We start from the raw sequence: 18,895 nt of genomic DNA on the forward strand, positions 1-18,895 counted from the left end.
AGTTAGCATAAGCTTTAGATTCAGGACTTGCTTTATCACTATTAGCTGCTTATCTTTAAACAAGTGCTTTACTTTCTTTGAACCTCACTTTCCTCATCTTCAATAAGAGAATAATGCCTATCTTGAAAAGTTGTGATTGAAAACAGAGAATAAGTACAAAACACCTACCATTGGATCTGGCATAAGTATTATTTGCAAGTGGACAAGTATCTTATTGATTTTGTTAATAAATTAGGTGTCCTATTTTTTCAGTAGGTCTTGACATTTGCACAACGTATTGATGGTTGTCAGAGTTGATGCTTTATAAGCAGATCAAGGTCCCCATGTAAGCACCTTTTGGAATATCTGCCCAGCTTACAATAATATTTTCTTCTTGTGAACAAGCTGCTGGTAGCCACTTATTTGAATAAGGTAGACATCTAACACAATCGAGGCCAAACTTGAATGTCTTACATGAGAATTAAGAATTAGGAGGAGCATTCACATATCCAAAGAAGTGATTCTCAGCCTTGGATGCACAGTGCAATCCCTTGAAGAGATTTTATAAAATAGTAATGCTTGAGTCATGCTCTGAGTGATTCTGATATATTTAGTATTGAGTCTATTTGACCAGGACATCAGAATTTAAAAAACTCTCTAAATGTTTTTAACATGTAGATTTAAAAATGACTGGGCTAGACCTATAAAATATCAACCACTGTGGATAAAAATATCAACCAATTGGCAGAGACAGAAGAAACTAGATGCACCTAGAAGAGGAGAGGAGAGACAGATCCTGTGGCTTTCTGCGAGGATTCCCAGCCCTTCCTGGAGGCCCAGATGCATTCCTGCTTGTTTCATGAGCTACTTCTGTAACCTCATAATAACCATCTGAGGCTAGTTTTTGTTACTTGCACCTGAAGGGGTCCATTCTAAGCTGGAAGTTAAAAATCAGGGCGGGCAGAAAAATGCTTGATTTTAAGCTGGACCCTGGCAAAATTCTGAGGTTGATGAACTCTTATGTCACTTTATGTGACTGAATTATAGAATATAAATATATATGTTTACATAGTAACTTAATTGCCCAGAGCGGTTATTTACCATTCCCACTAGATGGCTCTTTTGAGAGCCTCTGTTAAGTTCAACAGTCTTCCAGAAGTTGACAGTTGAATGTTACTGTACATTAGAATCACAGAATAATGGATTTTTATATATGTGGAATATAGTTGATGATTATTACATCTAAATTGATTAGCATCTTACTGGGAGCTGATGCGAAAAAGAAGCTAAGTACCCAAGGTCACTCACTAGTCTGATGCATTCAACCAATGTTTTGAGTATCTTTCTGCCTAGTCTTATGCTAGGTGCTGAAATTAAATTAAGTAGGAGACATATTTACATAAGCAAATAAGCACAGAGAATGATAAGGGAGTAATTTTGTTTGTGAAGGGCCAGGGAAGTTTTCTAGCACAAATGACAGTAGGACTGACTCTTGAAGGATTAGATGGAATTTTCAAAGCAGAAAAGCTAGTCAGGAAAGAACATTTTAGGGGGAAAAAAAGTTGAAATGCATAGGTGCATTAATGATATTGTTTTGTTTGAGAAATTAGAAGTGGTTTAATAAACTGAAGCATAAAATGTTGTGAGGAGTGGCAGTAGATGAGAGTGGAAGTGGAAAGGGTGACAGATGAGAGTAGGAAGGGTGGGGAGGGGGAAGAGCCCAGATCACCATTGGGATTCTATAGTGCTAAGGAGGTTATGCTTTATTCTGCTGGTACCGAAGAAGGATTTTGTAGATGGAAATTAAATGAGAAAATTTAAGTGTAATCCAGTTAAATTTGAGACCTCTCATAGTCTATGCATGTTGTGGAGTTAATTTTTTTAATTGAATTTTAAGTGACTAAAATCTGTACTCAGCCTACCCTAAAAAATTCTGAGGGAAACAAAAGAACCTGTTAAAAAAGTCGTCTTTACCCATCCCTCTCATTTTTATTGTCTCCTATGTCTGATAATGGCTACTATAAAACACATGTTACTTTTTGTCTTTACATTCTAAAAATCTGCTGGACGTCCTTAATGCATGTTTTTACCCTCTCCCTCTTTCTTTATCTCCCTCTTTGTTCAGCTCTTTATTACTTCAGCCTCTTTTGATTCTGTGTTTTTTTTTTTTTTTCGTGTTTCCATTAAGTGTATTTGGAGCAACCAGAGAGATCATGGTGATGTCCAGATTATAAGATAGTTCCTGCTTTAGAAAGGGAAGGGAATGGGGATATTGCAAGAAAATTCAAGTTCTTGTATTTAACCCTTTCGACTATATTAGCAGATTCCTCAATTTCAGAGCTTGAAAGGTAAATGAGATATCCAACAAAGGACAACTAGGATATTGAAAAGCATTTTTATGAAAAATAATTATAAACATATGAATGTTTATAATAGGGGAAAATGGAGATAAAGAAAGAATATGATAGTTCTTTAAAACATATTTGAGAGCTGCCATGTAGAAAAGTGATTTTATTTATCTTTGTCTCTATAGAAGGTAGAGTTGCCTTTAAGAATAACTATTATATATATGTATCTATAATATGTAGATATTAAAAATATTTATTGTATTATATAGTATATATACATATTATATATATATAACATATTTCTAATTCTAATAGAGACACTAATTTGAATAGGATATAGTCACTGCCCTCAAGAAGCTCATGTTCTGTTTGAAAAGAAAATTAACAGGTACAGGCAAGTATGATGACTACGAAGGTAGAAGCATATTTTAAATTGTAAAATAGCAGAGTAGTCAGTTAGAACAGACAAAGGTATGGAGTGTATTTAGGAGATGCCCCAGGAAGCATATATTTGCACGAATGAGTTGAGTTTGGAAGGATGATTAGGAGTTCAGCCGATGAAGACAGTCTTAGATTGTATTTGAGGCCAGAGGAAGGACATCCGAGAATACCTGGAGACATGTGGCAGTGTGATGAACTATCTGTGTTTTAATTTTGTGTTTGGTCGGTTGGTAGCTTTATGTATATTTTTCAGGGTGTAATCTCCAAGGACCTTGGCTGCTTTTTTCATCTCTGTATCCCAAAGTTCTCAAGAAATACCTATTGAATATATAAATGGATAAAAATAGTTCTATATGAATGTTAGGAATTAAGTCTAACTCAGAAATGGACGCTATGTTATGGAAATGATCAGTATATGCCACGCAAAGAAATTTGAAACTGGTTTCCTTAAGAAATGGAGAAGTTTAAGCATATTGGTTCTTAAACATGTAACCACGTATTTTCAATGGAATTAATAAATTACAAAAATGTTGTTTTTTATTCCCTAGGAATAGCCCAGATACAATTATTTGTCTATAGTGGCCAAGGAGGGCCTCAGAATGGGGAATTTTTCAGTAGGTGAAGAAGAAAGATATGGAATGTGAAAAGTGCAGAGGCAGAGAGCCACAGAGTATTTTTGAGGGGGAATGATTGAAACATTTAGTTTCTGAGGGATGGCTTAAGATACTAGAAGGAAGGTTAGTCAACAAGACAAGAAAATATATATTTTATTGTGACTTTGCCACTAACTGAGTAACTTACAGTTACTCAACTTCCTCAACCTTAGTTCTCTCTTTAAAAAATAAAACTTTTAAGGTAAATCATCTCTTTGTTCTAGTTCTAAATATTTTTAACTTTTATGAATAGTGATAAATATAGTGGAAAAGATTTATTTGGGACAATTTGTGGAAGAAACTACATAGAAATCTGTTTACCTTGATCTTCACTTAATGAGTTTTTATTGCTTCTTTTAAGAAATTGTTTTAATACACCTTTAATTCTGTTTGTTTTATATAAATTAATTTATGGTAATTTATTGAAAATATGAAAAATACAATAAGCAAAAAGTTAAAAATTGAAGGTCATCTAAAATCTCAATTCTAAGAGAGAGCTCTGGTTAACATATTGATGTTTACCCTTTATGATAGCTGATAAATAGAGAGACATATAGCAAAATATATATGCATGTGTATATTTACTGAAATCTTTTGGATTTACATATAATGTTAGCCCACTATTTTTTCACTTAATACAGGATAAACATTCTTTCATGTCAATAGATTCTTTTTTTTTCTGTATCATTTCCGATGCCACCATAACTTTCTTTTGTATAGTAGTATCATTGGGGAACTAATCCTCATTATTCGACATCTAGGCTGTTTCTTGTATCTGTTATTTACTAACACTGTTGGATCACTGGAAAAATACTATTGTCTGAAATTGAAAATCTGGATAACATTCTTTAGAAGGGAATATGATGAAATACATTTTGAAGGAGTTGAGTTTGAATTAATGGCAAAACATCTACATTCAAAGGTCTTGAAGTCTCTTGGAAATCTGAGTTAGGAGATTGCAACTAGGATTTGGGAGGAATAAGCTTTATGGTGAGAGGTGAAATTTGAGATGCTTGAGTTCCCTGAGCAAGAGTTTAGGGGAGAACAGGCTTTTAACATTAGACAAGGAGGCATACATTAGGGTGTGAGTATACTGTGAGGTTGAACAGACCGGTCGCTGTAGCACCACACTGTGGCAAAAGTAACAAAGCCAAAACAAAAATAACCCTGTATATGCACAGTGTGAAAAAAGACTGCCTATTACAAGTAAAGATTTTAGGTTACATCGTACACACATATATATCAGTAGTATTTTTGTCAATAAAGGAAAATAGGTATTTTACAAGAAGCTATTATTCTCATCTGAAGGAATTTTATGAGTGTGTTTATTTTTTGTTGTTTGCTTTGGTTTGTTTGCTTTTTGTTTTTGTTTTGAGGCTTAAGGAAAATCTTGCAGTTTGTCCAAATCATTTTCTTTCTAAATATTATGGCAGCATCCTTCTTAAGAATTCCAGAGCAATTTTTTGTTTAATTAAAACTACATAAATTAAGAACTGCAGGTTGAACTACAAATATATATTTGCCCCCTTGGACTATTGCCTAATGCCACATATGACTAAAACTGTTAAGAAACTAAAATTCGTCTGTAACATTGAATAGATTAGGTAGTTCAGTACAAAGCCATAAGAAGAGAAGAAAGCTTTTATGGTGTCATTCACCTCACCTCATAAAGAATATGGAGCCATGTGTATTTCTGCTATCAGCATCAGACATGAGGTTGCCTAAAGTGTCTAAGAGTCCTCAGATATGGAAGGTGCTTCTAAATTTCTCTTCCTTAGTCTAACCTAAAGCTTGCTAGATTCAATTTAAGTTATGATTATGCAGAGCTAAGAAAATCTCATCAAAAGGGTTTTTCTTCCTCATCCATCTCTGTACACACCCCCCCCCCCAAATTCATGTGCCTGAAGTTATCCCCCACTTCCCTATATTACACATTATAGTATTTGCTAATAATCCTTTTAATAGTATTGTAACCCCATGTGAGGACAAGAGAAATTATGTTCACAATAGGACTAACATTCAGAAATATGCTTTGAAACCCAGAACACTCCTGGCAGCAGGTGTCTGCCATAACTGAGGCCTAGATGCCATCAGTCACCTCTTTGCAGGTACCAGAGACATTAGTCTTTCAATTGACAAGTTTGATGCTTTTTACATATTAAGTGAACTTTGCTTTGCCTTATAAATGGTGGAGGGGCAGAAACAATTTCTATGCAAGTCATGTCAATCTTTATCTACACAAGACACACTCCTGTAAAATTAAAGTTCTGCTCAAATAACTTTTCTTTTGAGTGATGATTCACAAGAGAAAGGAGTTCTTACTTTGGAATTAACTAGCCCTGTCAATTCAGTCACTACTTTGGCTGAGAAAATTCATCCTTTTTGTATTTGCCAGTATTATTTGTCTTTCAGAGATAAACAGAGAGAAAGGGAAAGAGGGATAGAAGGAGAGAGAAAGACAGAGAGACAGAGACAGAGACAAGACTTTACAAACAAAAGGCCTGATGAGCTCTTTAATAAAGTCCCCAGTCAGAAGGAGAGAGAACATTTAGCAAGCACCTACTCTGCTTCAGTGTGCCATGCACTTTGCACAAGTGCTTTCATTAAATCTTTCCAATAATGCGAAGTAGCATTATTACAATGATTATTTAACAAAGATAAATTTACAGTTTTGAGAGCCAGTTGAAGATTTTGACATTAACTATTTGGTACCTGTTTGATTTCTGAAAAAACAAACTCCTTTCATGCACATGCATACATTAGCCACTTTCCAAATTAGATGTCTTCCTGTGGCTTATGATTGCCTGCATTTTTCAATATCCCTATGAAATAGGAAATTAGGCATCTAGTGTTCCTGCTGCTATACTGGAAACGGTAGAGGAGAAAAGACATGGACATGTTAGGTGGCTTTCCTAAAATCTCATAAACAGCAGTGAGATTACGGGAAATTGAATTTAGGTCTCCTGACTTGCTGTTGCTTATATCTCTGAGCACTAAAGACACTTCCACAAATTAAGTACAAAAGGGCTGGGTTAATGGGACCAGGGAGATAAATTCTAAAATTATTCCCTTTTGTGTTTGAATCTCAGTATGTTTTAAAGAGCTTTTTGGTTGTTTATTTAATTGACTTTATTTCTGTTAATACTCTCTATACTGCCTTTTAAGTTAGAAAAGAATGATATTATATGAATTTGGTTCACTGCTAACTGACTTTTTGCCAGTTTTCATCATTGTAAACAGACCAATGAATCTATATTAATTCAAATGCTGTGTTGAAGTCATTTTTGTAAAAGATTATGTGGAAAAATCAGATATGATACAAAAACAATTATTGGCTGTTTGGTTTTTGCAGTCACAACATGGAGCTTCAGTTGCTGCCAAGCCTGAACTACCCCTCTTTTACACTCCTATTGATCTTGTGGACATTAGTGTGGAAATGGCTGGATTGAAGTTTGTAAACCCTTTTGGTCTTGCTAGTGCGACTCCAGCTACCAGTGCATCAATGATTCGAAGAGCTTTTGAAGCTGGATGGGGTTTTGCCCTGACCAAAACTTTCTCTCTTGATAAGGTAAGAAAATATTTTTGAAGCCATGTTTAAATGTCCATCATGTATTTTAATTAGGGTATAAATATTATAATAGAAAGATTTTTCTGACCAAGAAATAATAGTTACTAAACTCCTGACAAGACCTTTTATTACAGATTAGTCTTTGCTTTCCTTCCATTCCTTCTGTCCAATGGAGGGAGGGGTCATATATTTCTCACTTTGTTTTGTCCAGGAGACATCAAAAATATAAATCTTACAAACATGGCTGTTTAATTCACAATCTCGTGAATTCCTATTTTGGCATTATTGTTTTGTGATTTCCGGATGTGTGTAAATGAGGAAGTACACCTCAACTCAAAGTTAGGAACAATGGCTTTGGTTTGCGCATAGTCCTGGGATCTAATTCGTGCCAAAAAGAATCACTCAGTATAACTCATTGGTGCTGGTAATAAATAAGATTCTTCTTGAATTTTTAAATACAGAAACTTTTCCCAAAATACATATTTGAGTTTAATTTGATGTTATTACTTTGTACTCACACCATAGGTGGACATACTTAGTAGAAAATAAACTACATATTAAAGTAGAGATTGATTCTTTAAAGTACACAAAGCATATAAATGCATGTTTTCAAAGTAGGATGATTTATGCAGTAGAGGGCTGCATCATTATATGGTTTTGAATTAGAAAAGAGCAGCAGAATTTAACATTCTTAAATCCTTTATTGATACAATTTTAAATGCTGAACTTATTGATGTATTTAGTACTAAATGGTAGTTAGTAATAATTAATGTGTAAGCGTCTGTGAATCTAGTGACTAAGGAAAGAGTATCATTATTTAAATCAGGCTTATCCTTAGGCAAAGAAAATAATAGAGAACAAATATGCCCCATTAAGCACATTCTCTCCTTCTTTCTCCTCTTACTAGGATCAATAGCTGGCATTATTATGGCTAAAACATTACGGCTGTCTTACCCTGACAGCTTTACAAGATGCTGTGTATAAACGTGGTCAAGAAAATCTAGACAAGCCTCAAAAGTTAGAAAAAACAGTGCATGAAAAAAAATACCCCTGAAATATTTTTTTGTTTAAATAGCTAATGGAGGTTCTTTTTCAAATCAATAGGCTGAATATTTAGAAATACTATGGTTAAACAAAGTGTAAAAATGAACAGAACATAGTGGGTTCAATTTTAGATTATTATTAATCAATTGCTTACAATCTTGTAGAATATTGATGGTATATTTGTCTTTGTTTCAATTCATCCTTTAAGAATTACTCGGAAGCTGTAATCAAATATTTACTCCATTGGGAAAAACTGTGTCTCTGATAGTATTTAATGACTATGTTAGTTATGCTATTTTAAAAATCTCATGTGTAAACAGAAATAGGTGGCTAATCAGGTTCAAGTGAAGAATTGTAGAAAAAAAGTGTTTGCTTTGAATTTGCTGTTTTTTTTGCTTGCAAAAATTGAATTATGACTAATCAGAGACATCTATCTTTACTCTGTTGGTGACATACATTGATTTGTGATGCTGTCTCTCTCAGTAACCTAGGAGCAGTTGCCTTTCTTAGGATCACCAGCAGAAATAAATGTGGAAACTAACTTCCTTCTAAACCTCCAATTTGAATTTAATCTATCAATTCAGAAGTCTGTGATGCTAGTTCAAAAGGAGAGTTATGAACAAATGCAAATTAAATTTGGCACATAAAACATAATGATGGGGGAGTTTTAGGAAGCTCTATTTGACTGACTTTGATGGTGTGTACAACCAAATATTTGTGCAAAGACTATTTTAAATGTATTTGTGCAGACTTTAATGATATAAATAATGATGCCACCTTGGGCTTATAGAATGCCATTTTCAAAAATGATTACTTCCCTACATGATTTTGCAAAGTAGTCAGTTTGTCTCATAGAGATCTACTTTTTTTTGCTGTTTTCTTATATTGTCTCTAATTAGTGAGTAAACCTGTTGTGAATATATAATTGCCTTATGAGCTTCTATGCTTTCTTACTGATGAAATATTGTAGAATACAACTCAGCAATATAAACACATGCTTTTCCCACAGCCTCTTACCAAAGATATCTATTAATATATTGTATGTACTATACATTTGTGTGACATTATAGCATACCAATTTAGTTTAGCTTTATTATAATTTATTATGCCAATTCAAGAATCTACTTAAAATGTATTAAAATTCAGAATCTTGACATTTGAAATTTGGATGTTCTTAATATGAAAAAGGTTATTCCATGGAGTTTTGTTATCATATGAAATATTAATATTTCACAATACAGTTTTGATGAAGTACAATTTGCCGAGCCTGCATATGATAAAGAAATTAAATGCTTACCAAGGGAGTTCAGTAAAAATTAGAGCCCTGCCTGAACATCTGCTGGAAATTTTATTATCCTGTCCTACTGACAGTGCGGCTCCCTCGTTGTTTTTCTAGATTGACAGCTGAATATTGCACTGATTTCTGCAGCAAATATGTTTAGGTGAACTTTGTTTCCCTTTTTTAATTTTTTTTTTGGGAGTTCGGAACATGCTTTTGATTTTTATCCTTTTCTTTTTATACTCTTGACATTTGTAGATGCCAGATTGAGGTCTAATACGCTGTAGCAACGATAGACCATTGACTTACAGTGAAATGCCAGTTGATATCTCAGTAAACAGAAATATTATTATTCTTTACTGTGCAGTCTGTATAAAAGCTGTATGTGCTTTCTTTAGGGAGGCAAATGATCAGATTTTTAATGTCAAATATAAAAAGATCTGTGTTTGCTTTTGTGTTAAATAACATCAAAGATGGCTTTCATTGGCTATATTCTTCCTTCCCAAATCAGTCTTTTTTAGAATGTCCCAAAGTATCTAGATTGCTTTTCTTGAGATCCTGATTATGTTTTATAAAGATGGCATTCAAAATATCATCATAAAAATGACGTTTAAAATATAATTATAAATTATTTTTCTATGTAAATATGTATTGAGTTCAAGTTTAAATAAAAAAAGGTGGAAGAGAAATCAATTTGTCAAGCTTAATCAAAGCTAAACTATCATGATGAACCAAAGAAATGCTCTGTTTAACTGCCAATATTAGAAATTGTTTAGACGTCACATAAAATAACCTCCTGACATGTGTTCACATTATACTAATAGGAAATATATAAAATATTTTGTTTTTGTTAACTATATCATAAATTTTTTTCTATGGCTAGCTACATATTATATACCATAAATATATAATATCTAACTGCAGGTTGCTTATATTTTTATTACTACATAGATAAACTCACAAGTCTTTATTACTATCCTAAATCAGAGTCAAACCTAAGCAAAAATTCACCTCATTTATAAGCTATATATAGGTATTAGAGTAAACTTGTGAATGATTTTTAGTAAGAAAATGTCTTGAGTGAATATATTTTATTATAATAAGTATCAAATGATTAGGCAAATTGGTGCACATATTTACAATAAGTCTCTCAACATAAAACACTGAAAACTAAAAGCCGAGAAATAGATAAGGGTTTTTATTATTTTTTTGGAATACAAGTATTGATTGTAGTTGTTCCCCAAAATACAAGCTTACACCGCATAGCACAATGCTTAGTGAAGAGGAAGAGTTTAATGTTTCATAAATATTTATTGGATAAACAAATTAATAAATGAATAAATAGATATTTTGGCAATAACATATTGAGTTTCTTTTTCTTCCAGCCATACAAACAGTTAACACATAAAACATTGACTGTTATGAAAATTGATCTCAATCAAAGGAGAAAAGACTAATTTAAAATTTTCATATTCTGTTTTGCTTTCTATAGTGCGCCTATACAGGTCTCAAAATGAAAATGTCAGTGGAATTTCTAAAAACACAGATTGTGTTTTAAGACTTAGGTTGTCGAGTAAGCCCAGCATTTTTGAGAACAGAATAATTATCTCACAATTTTAGGAAGGGAAATAAAAATTATCTGGCCAACTATCTAAGCTCATGTGTTGATGGCTGTGACAGAAGAAATGTAACCTGTTTTTGAATGCTGCTAGTGACAAAGAATATGCTAGATCTTTAAGGCAATGCAATGTATTATTATTATGGAAAGATCTATTTTAGAAATATCTTCCTTTTATTGACCCCAAATCATCCTTCTCATATGTTCCATCCATGTTTTATAGTTCTGCCCTTGGAGACACCATGGAATAAATTAATCTAACTTATTGACATAAATGCATTGTTGATTTTAAAATATGGTGTTATTTTTTTTTAAAGTAAAAAACACCACAGAGGAAGGCTAACAAGTATGGAGAGGCCATGCAGTCTAAGGAAAAGAAATCTGGCCGGGAGATTCCAGTCTCCATCCAAAGCTGCTTCTAAGTTACTATCATGAACAAGTGGTTTAATATTGTATGTTGTTGTTGTTATAATTGTTACTATTATACATATTAACTACAATTTATTGAGTGCTTGGAAAACGTAGACATTGCCAAATATTTTTCATAAGTTATTCATTGAATCTTCATAATATCCCTATAAGATACATAGTATTTTTTTTCAGATGAAATAATAGACTAAGAATGTTAAATAAATTGCCCAGGACTTAGAACAACAATTATTTATTTGCTCACAAATGTGTACACTGGCAATTTGGCTGAAGTGATAAGGGCAGTTCTTCTGCTTCAGATGGCATCTACTGGGCCCATTCATGCATTTGCAGTCGACTAGAGGGATGCCCAGGGACTGGCAAGATGGCCTCACTCATGTATGGACCCTCAGTTGGAGTCGCCATAATTGCTGAGATGGCTGAACCCCTCTCTCCATCTCTTTCTTTTTTTTGTTTTAAGGGTATGCTTTTTCGTGAGGAAGATTGGCCCTGAGCCAATATCTATTGCCAACCTTCCTCTTTTTTTTGCCCCCCAAAGCCCCAGCACATAGTTGTATATCCTAGTTATAAGTCTTTCCAGTTCTTCTATGCCGCCTCAGCATGGTTTGATGAGCAGTGTGTAGGTCCACGCCCAGGATCCGAACCAGCAAACCTTGGGCCACCAAAGCAGAGCGTGCAAACTTAACCACTATGCCACTGGGCCAGCCCCTCTCCATCTCTTTATGGTTTCTCTTGCCTTGTCGTGTCATCAAGGAGGCTAGCTTGGGCTTATTCAGAAGGTGGCAGTGTTCCAAGTGGGCAAGAGTGGAAGCTGCCAGGCCTGTTCTGGCTGAAAAGACTGAAAAGTCACACACTGTCATTTCCACCATGCTCTCTTGTTAAAGCAAGTTACAAAGTACACTGTACATGTTGTATTTAAGAAGTACATAAATAACATATAAATATCAAATAAATACGGCTTATTGATGGAAAGAACAACAAAGTCATATCACAAACGGGGATGTACACAGGGGGGAGGGATTGTTGCAGCCATTATTGTAAATAGTACTAACCCGCCCTCTGCTTACAGTAAGTCACATCTCTCCCACATGCGCAGTGCACCCACCCCTTTCCAAAACACCCCAAATGTCATCGAGTCATGGCATTAGGCTCAATATCTATGATCGTGTGATCTATATTGGGTTCAAATGCAAATGAGGTTACTTAGGTTTAGCTTGCTTTATCCAAGATATTGTGAAATAGACAAGTGGTCTGTCCTCCGTACATCAAACGTAAAATGATGTGGTCAAGAGAACCCTAGTAAATACTCTCATTCAGAAACAGGAGGAATGGAAGGAATACAGCAATCATTTGTCCATGTCAGTTTTCAAATTCAGTTGTGCACACGTTGTCAGGGCCCCTTACTCCAGGGATGGGGGATGTTCCTTGATTAGGATCCAGTTCTGCTCCTTGTAGTGGTTCTCTAATCCATTGTTCCTATCCACTATTGGCTCTGTCCTCTGGGTTCTTGATTCTATCCTTTGAGTTTTGTTTTTTTTATTTCAAAATGGCCAGTGATGGCCATTGTTGGCAGTTGAGTAGCTTTTTCAGCCTGATTCTGGCCATAGAAAGGTAAGAAGAACTATTGATCTCTTTATTTTGAATTGTCCCTTTTGGTCCTAGCTCATAGTGATGTCATCATAAAACTCTCCTAAAAACTTTGAATCTAAAAAAGTTAAAAACAAAAAAACTTTTTGAATCTATTAAGGGCTGATTCCATGCCCAAAACCACATCCATAATTCTTTTTGAGACAGCCTTCTCTCCATTTTGGATATGTCTTCTTGCTGTGGCACAGTGTTGTTAAGATTCTTAGAATTGGTATTGTCTACCTGAGACAACCTACTAGGAGCTGCTTTAAATCTAACTAAAATCTTAATGAAGTATCATATAGCAACACTCTTGAGGTGATCTTTACCTTAAGGTCATTTCTTCCTTTGAAAATCTTTTTCCTTCTAGGAGAGACAAAGTATAAAGAATAGCTTTATTTTCCAGCTGAGCAAGTCCTGGGCCCTTTTGCTTTGCTCTTAGTTTGCTTAGCAAATTAAATATATCCTTATTTAGCTCTTTCTCTCTTACGTTCCTTATTATACTTGGGTAGAAACACTCAGCTGACACTTTGAGCGTTCTGTCTAGACATTTCTTTACTCAGATCCACAAATGCATTATGTACATTTCCTATCTTCTGAATTATCACCAGCGACATTCTTGCCAGTTGCTCTGTCACTACGCAATACAAGCCACTCTTTCCCCAGTCTCCGATAACAATTTTCACACTGCATTTCAAGGCCCCACTAACAGTTTATTCACCATTCTTCCAGCCTTTACTAACAGCTTACTCTTGGTTTTTCAAGAGAGGCCTCTGCCTGCCTCTCAATTTGAAGGCCTGTGTCACATGTTTTAGATTTAGTTATGCTAGCAAACGTAACCACGTTCTGTATCGTTTATCTATTGCTGCATATCAAAACACCCCATAATTTACTGGCTTAAAAAACAAGTAATCTGCTCTCGATTATACAGTTTGGCAATCTGCTCAGGGCTCAGCTGGCTAGACTTGCCTTTGCTCCACATGGTGTGACGTCTTCTCACTCGTACATTTGTAATCAGTTGACAGACTGCTTGGTGGCTAGCTAGTTCTTGATGGCTTCCTTCACATGCTTGGGTCCTCAGCTGATGTGATCCGGCCTGGATCTTCATGTGGTCTCCTCTTCAAAGAGACTACACTGGGCCTGTTCACAAGGTGGCAGTGTTCTAAAAAGGCAAGAAAAGAAATTGTGAGACTGAGGTTCTGAAATTGCACAATGTTATTTCTACTGTATTCTGTTGGTTAGAGCAAGTCACAAGACCAAACCAGGATTTGGGAGCATGGAAATGGCTCCTCCCTTTCAAAGGCTTAAGTCTACCACACCAGGATTGAACCAAGGTCTATTTGATACAAATCTAGGCTCTTTCCTCTATATCATGCTGTTTCCTAATTTATCTTCCCTAGATCTCATTACTTTATGTCTAACGTGAAGGCAATTTGACTCCATCTGTATTCGGCAGGGACCTGGAGTTCAGCTGAGCAGGTGCTCTGAGAACCTTCCATCCTCTGCTCAAGCAGAGCAACACCTATGATTTTATTTCTCTTTGGATTCTATATAGAATTTCATTGAGAGACAGAATTTTGGTATAAAACCTTCTGGGAATCCATTGTCATCAAAAGCCAATCTCCTTCTGTGCCATTTTTCTCCAGCCACGTTGGCCGTCTTTCTAGTCCTCCAACATGGCCTCCAATGCTTCTCTTAGGGCTGTTTTGCTGGTGTTCGCTCTGCCTGCAATGCTCTGCCCGCAGATTTTCATACATCCACCTCTTGCTTCCTGTTCAATTCTCAGATCAAAAATTACCTCCTCGGAGAAGTCTTTGCTGACCACTCAAAACTCAGTCTCTCTGTGCCACAGTTCCCTGGTGGTTCTTTCCTTCGTTGCACTTATCACCATATGAAGTTACATGCTCTTGATCATTTATTTATTTACTTTATTTTTCTGTTTTAGCTGTTTGAAGTAAGCTCTATAAAAAAAGGGTTGCTGTCTTTTTTACTCACTACTGTATGCCCAGTACGAAGAACCAGGTCTGGCAGATATGAAGGATGCAGTACATACTTGTTAGAGGAGTGAATAATTATAGGATTCTAATTTGAACCACAATTCCACATGACAGCTCTTCAGTTACTTGGAGACAGCTCTCATGTCCTATCCACAAGCCTTTTCTTTTCCTTTCTAAATAGTCCTGTTTTCCTTTCCATAATAAGGTTTGCAGACTTTTTACCATGTAGGTTGTCTGTTCTCCCATGTGGATTTTAAGAAACTTGTTTCAATCCACATTATCTTAATTGAGAGGAAGTTGCCTACATTTGCACAAATTTCTAGCACCTATCAACCAGGCAAGAATTCAGGAATAACGTTGTCAGGACTATAAATGCTAAAAGTAATATTTAGAGTTGTTAAGAAAAATTTCACAAAATGTTATGTAATAATATTTTACAGCCTGGGTAATTCTCATTGGATTACAATACAGAAGATCACAATTTACTCTTGTAACTCATTTTGGAAGCCCTTATTAGAAGTAAAGACATGGATTTTTTTAAAGATTATATAAAACTAATTTATTTTATTGTTATTGAGTTTCTACATTACCTTATCATGAAAGTCTATAAAACAATAAATTAACATAGTAATAAAATAGTAAATAATAATAGTAACATAATAATAAAATAAAATAGTCCAGTGCATTATTCTCACTGCTATGGGTCTAACTTCAAATTTGGTACAGAATTACTTTCTATTTATTGTGTGGTATTGTTCTTCTGATGTATACCTATGCATTAACTAAGGAACTATAGTTATTTAAATAAATTCAATGTAAACTTCTCATCTGGGAAACTTTTAACTCACAAAACCATCAATGATTCCCATACAGTAATAGTTTGATTTTCACCTGGTTAGAATCTTTAGTTGTTATTTAGGTTTATTTATTGAGATTCATAAAATTGACTCATCCTCAAATTATAAAGAATGGGTTTATTAAAACTCTGCAGTTCACATGTAGCAATCCGTTGGGAGATTTCATCCAAATGTTCACTCCAAGATTATTTAGCAAACTCCTCTGTGAAACAAACCTCTTTTGTTGTCGATCTCTTCAACAAGAACAGAATGTATGTGTGTGCTTGCATGCCCATTTGTGTGCACACTTGCAATATTAAAGCTACATTTTGCAAATTAGACTCTAGTGAAAAAAAAACTTCCCAACTCTCCCCAAAGTTCTAAACTAGTCACCGTTTTCAACCATGCCATGTATGCCAGACAGTTTATTCAATAGAAACATAGATTATGATATTTCTAAACATAGATTAATGCATATACTTCTAATATTTAGTAGGAATTCTTTAATTATAGCCAAAGTAATATTTTAACCAGGTACATTATTCCAGTTATTTAAATTGCTCCCAATCTTTTTTACCTTTTATTTCACAATTTGGGCTAGTTGACTATGAAGCAGACCGATCAATTTTCCAATATAATTACGTCTTCACCTCTCTTCTGTTTCAGGCTGTGATTTCACACTTGTTAATTAGTTAATCATTTTGGTAGAGTGGACAAGGTGAGACTCAAATAGACTTTTTAATAATATTAATTGGCATGTACAATTTTGATCTGGGTTAGCTGGTAGAAGAACCTAACTTGTGATGGAAAATACCTCTTAGTTCCTTTTTGTGTAAGTAACTGGTGTCAAGGTTAATGGAAAATTCTCGTAATTATGGCTAATAGAAATTTCCTGAAAGTACAGTCCTGCTGTTTGAAAAAACTGATTTTACCTTTATCCTGTCTCATCTAATTCTTTTGCAGATTTTAAATTTAACTAGTAAAAAATATCCATATTCTGGATATGTTTGGATGACACAGTTTTGGTTGAAGTTAACATGACTTGAATTCCATAATACCCACCTTGCCTTTGTGTTTTCTTTATTGATCTTTAATAAGATTCTAGTCATTACTACATAGGGGTACTCTTTATTCCTCATTAAAAAAACTTTAAATATGAAACTCAGAGATTCTCTCACTGTCAAATTTTTATTAAAGGCACACCTACATTGGCTATTTTGTTGCAAGACTTATTCAGTTTTAAATTGTAGTTCTTTTTATGCTCCTTTTTCTTACATGACTTGCAATGAGCTTCATATTCAATCATCATTATTTCTGAAATAAAGTGTCATTAGATGCTGAAGGAAGTGACTGGCTTTTTAGAGAAATATTCAGCCAAACTGTCTTTTCATTCACCAGTTACCTTTACTTACCCAACTTCCCCATCTGCTTCTTTCACTTCAGCTAAGTTCACTGCCCTTTTCATCCTGCTCTGCTTATTCATTTGCACGTTTCCACAGTGTTCCATGTGTTTGGAACAATTTATCATTCCTCTTCTGCCCAATTCACCATCTATTAAAATTAAAATTTATGTAAAAGTATCATCAAGTGTCGCTTTTAGGTGTATGGACTAGAATAGACGTATCCTGAGAGCTGTTGCTAATGTCCTTTATATACACTCTTTGTGTTTTTTTTTCATTTTATTCATTATTATTTTTATTGGGATGTTATATCAACAGCACACAATATATTTAACATATATTGGAATTATAAAGCATAACAATAAAATGGACACCCATGATTCTAGCATACAATTTAGCACTTTAGCTATACCATTGTACCATCTATGTGCAACTCTGTGCTCTTCATCTCATTCAGTCAACAAACATTTGTTAGGCCCCAACCACTCATACAGTGTGTGTGTGTGTGGGTGTGTGTGTGTATGTGTATAAATGGTCTTTGCTCTAGAAAACTTAAACTCTAGTTCACAATATACACCAGACACAGGATGCCTGACTGAATGTTGATATAAAGCAACAGAGATTCTTAGACTAAAACCGTTACTTAATAAGCAGTATTTTCCTCATTTTTTTAAAAGAAGAATGACTTCACATTTGAGCTGTGTCTTTATTCTAGGCAGAAGGGACAGCACCTGGACATCCATGGTCATGAGATGCCAAGCATGTTTAAGATTCAGCAGCTGAATTTTAAGTAAGATTCAGCATAATGTGTCATAAGGTTTGTATAAGAAGCTGTAGAGACTATGGGAAAAGCCTGTTAGGCTAGGAATTTAAATGTGATCGTGATTGTAAAAGGGATCCTGAAGAGATTTTAAGCCGAGGAATTACATAATTCAATTTGGAAGTTACTGTTAATCGTAATGTAACTCCCATTCAACATTTCAATAATAACTTCCACTTTTCCCCTTAACACAGCCTCTCTTTTCTGATTAAACCAGTCTAATGCCTAGGCTTATGTTTATGCCATCTATACCTTAATTTTACCATTTCTCCTTCTTAAGAAGATTTCTTTTCCTATTCTCATATTAAAAGGCCAGTGATGACCCAAGTCCTCTGTGGCTATGTTGACCAATGGTTATCTTCTCTCCTTTCTCTGAGCTTTCATAAAATTTTCCTCAGTTGACGTAAGATAGAGTGGATTCTTTAGTGTTTGTTTCTTTTTTCCTTTCCTGCATGTAAGCCTCTAGAGGGCAGGTCCTGTGACCTTCAGGCCTTGCATATGAAGGTACTGGAAAGTACCTGTTGATTGACTATTTCCCTAGTGTCATCAGCAAGGCGCTTGTGTTTTGGAATGTAATAACATTCCTCAGCAATATTGTCACTATTAAATTGATAAATATCACTACTTCCTGATGAACAATTTCACTTTCTTAGATAAATATAATTTTGTACAGCTATAATAGTCTTCTTTAGGAGACATACTTTCTTAGGCTCTTTTCTTGTGGGTACTTTCTTGGGTTCTTCAAAAATTCCTCCCATTGTGGCTTGCCCTGTGGCCGAGTGCTTAAGTTTGCAGGCTCCGCTTCGGCAGCACAGGGTTTCGCCGGTTCAAATCCTGGGTGAGGGCATGACACCACT

At 34.8% G+C, this 18,895-nt stretch overlaps 1 protein-coding gene across 2 annotated transcripts in view; it reads left to right on the forward strand.

Annotated features, from left to right (window-relative positions):
• Positions 1-18,895, forward strand: part of DPYD (dihydropyrimidine dehydrogenase) — a 768,719-nt gene that overhangs the window by 378,811 nt on the left and 371,013 nt on the right. For both annotated transcript variants that reach the window (XM_023641574.2, XM_023641571.2), the window contains exon 13: positions 6,774-6,989. In XM_023641574.2, coding sequence (XP_023497342.2) covers positions 6,774-6,989 — 216 coding nt within the window. The remainder of the gene's footprint in view (positions 1-6,773; positions 6,990-18,895) is intronic.

The sequence above is a fragment of the Equus caballus genome, chromosome 5, assembly GCF_041296265.1.
Source record: "Equus caballus isolate H_3958 breed thoroughbred chromosome 5, TB-T2T, whole genome shotgun sequence".
Lineage (NCBI taxonomy): Eukaryota > Metazoa > Chordata > Mammalia > Perissodactyla > Equidae > Equus > Equus caballus.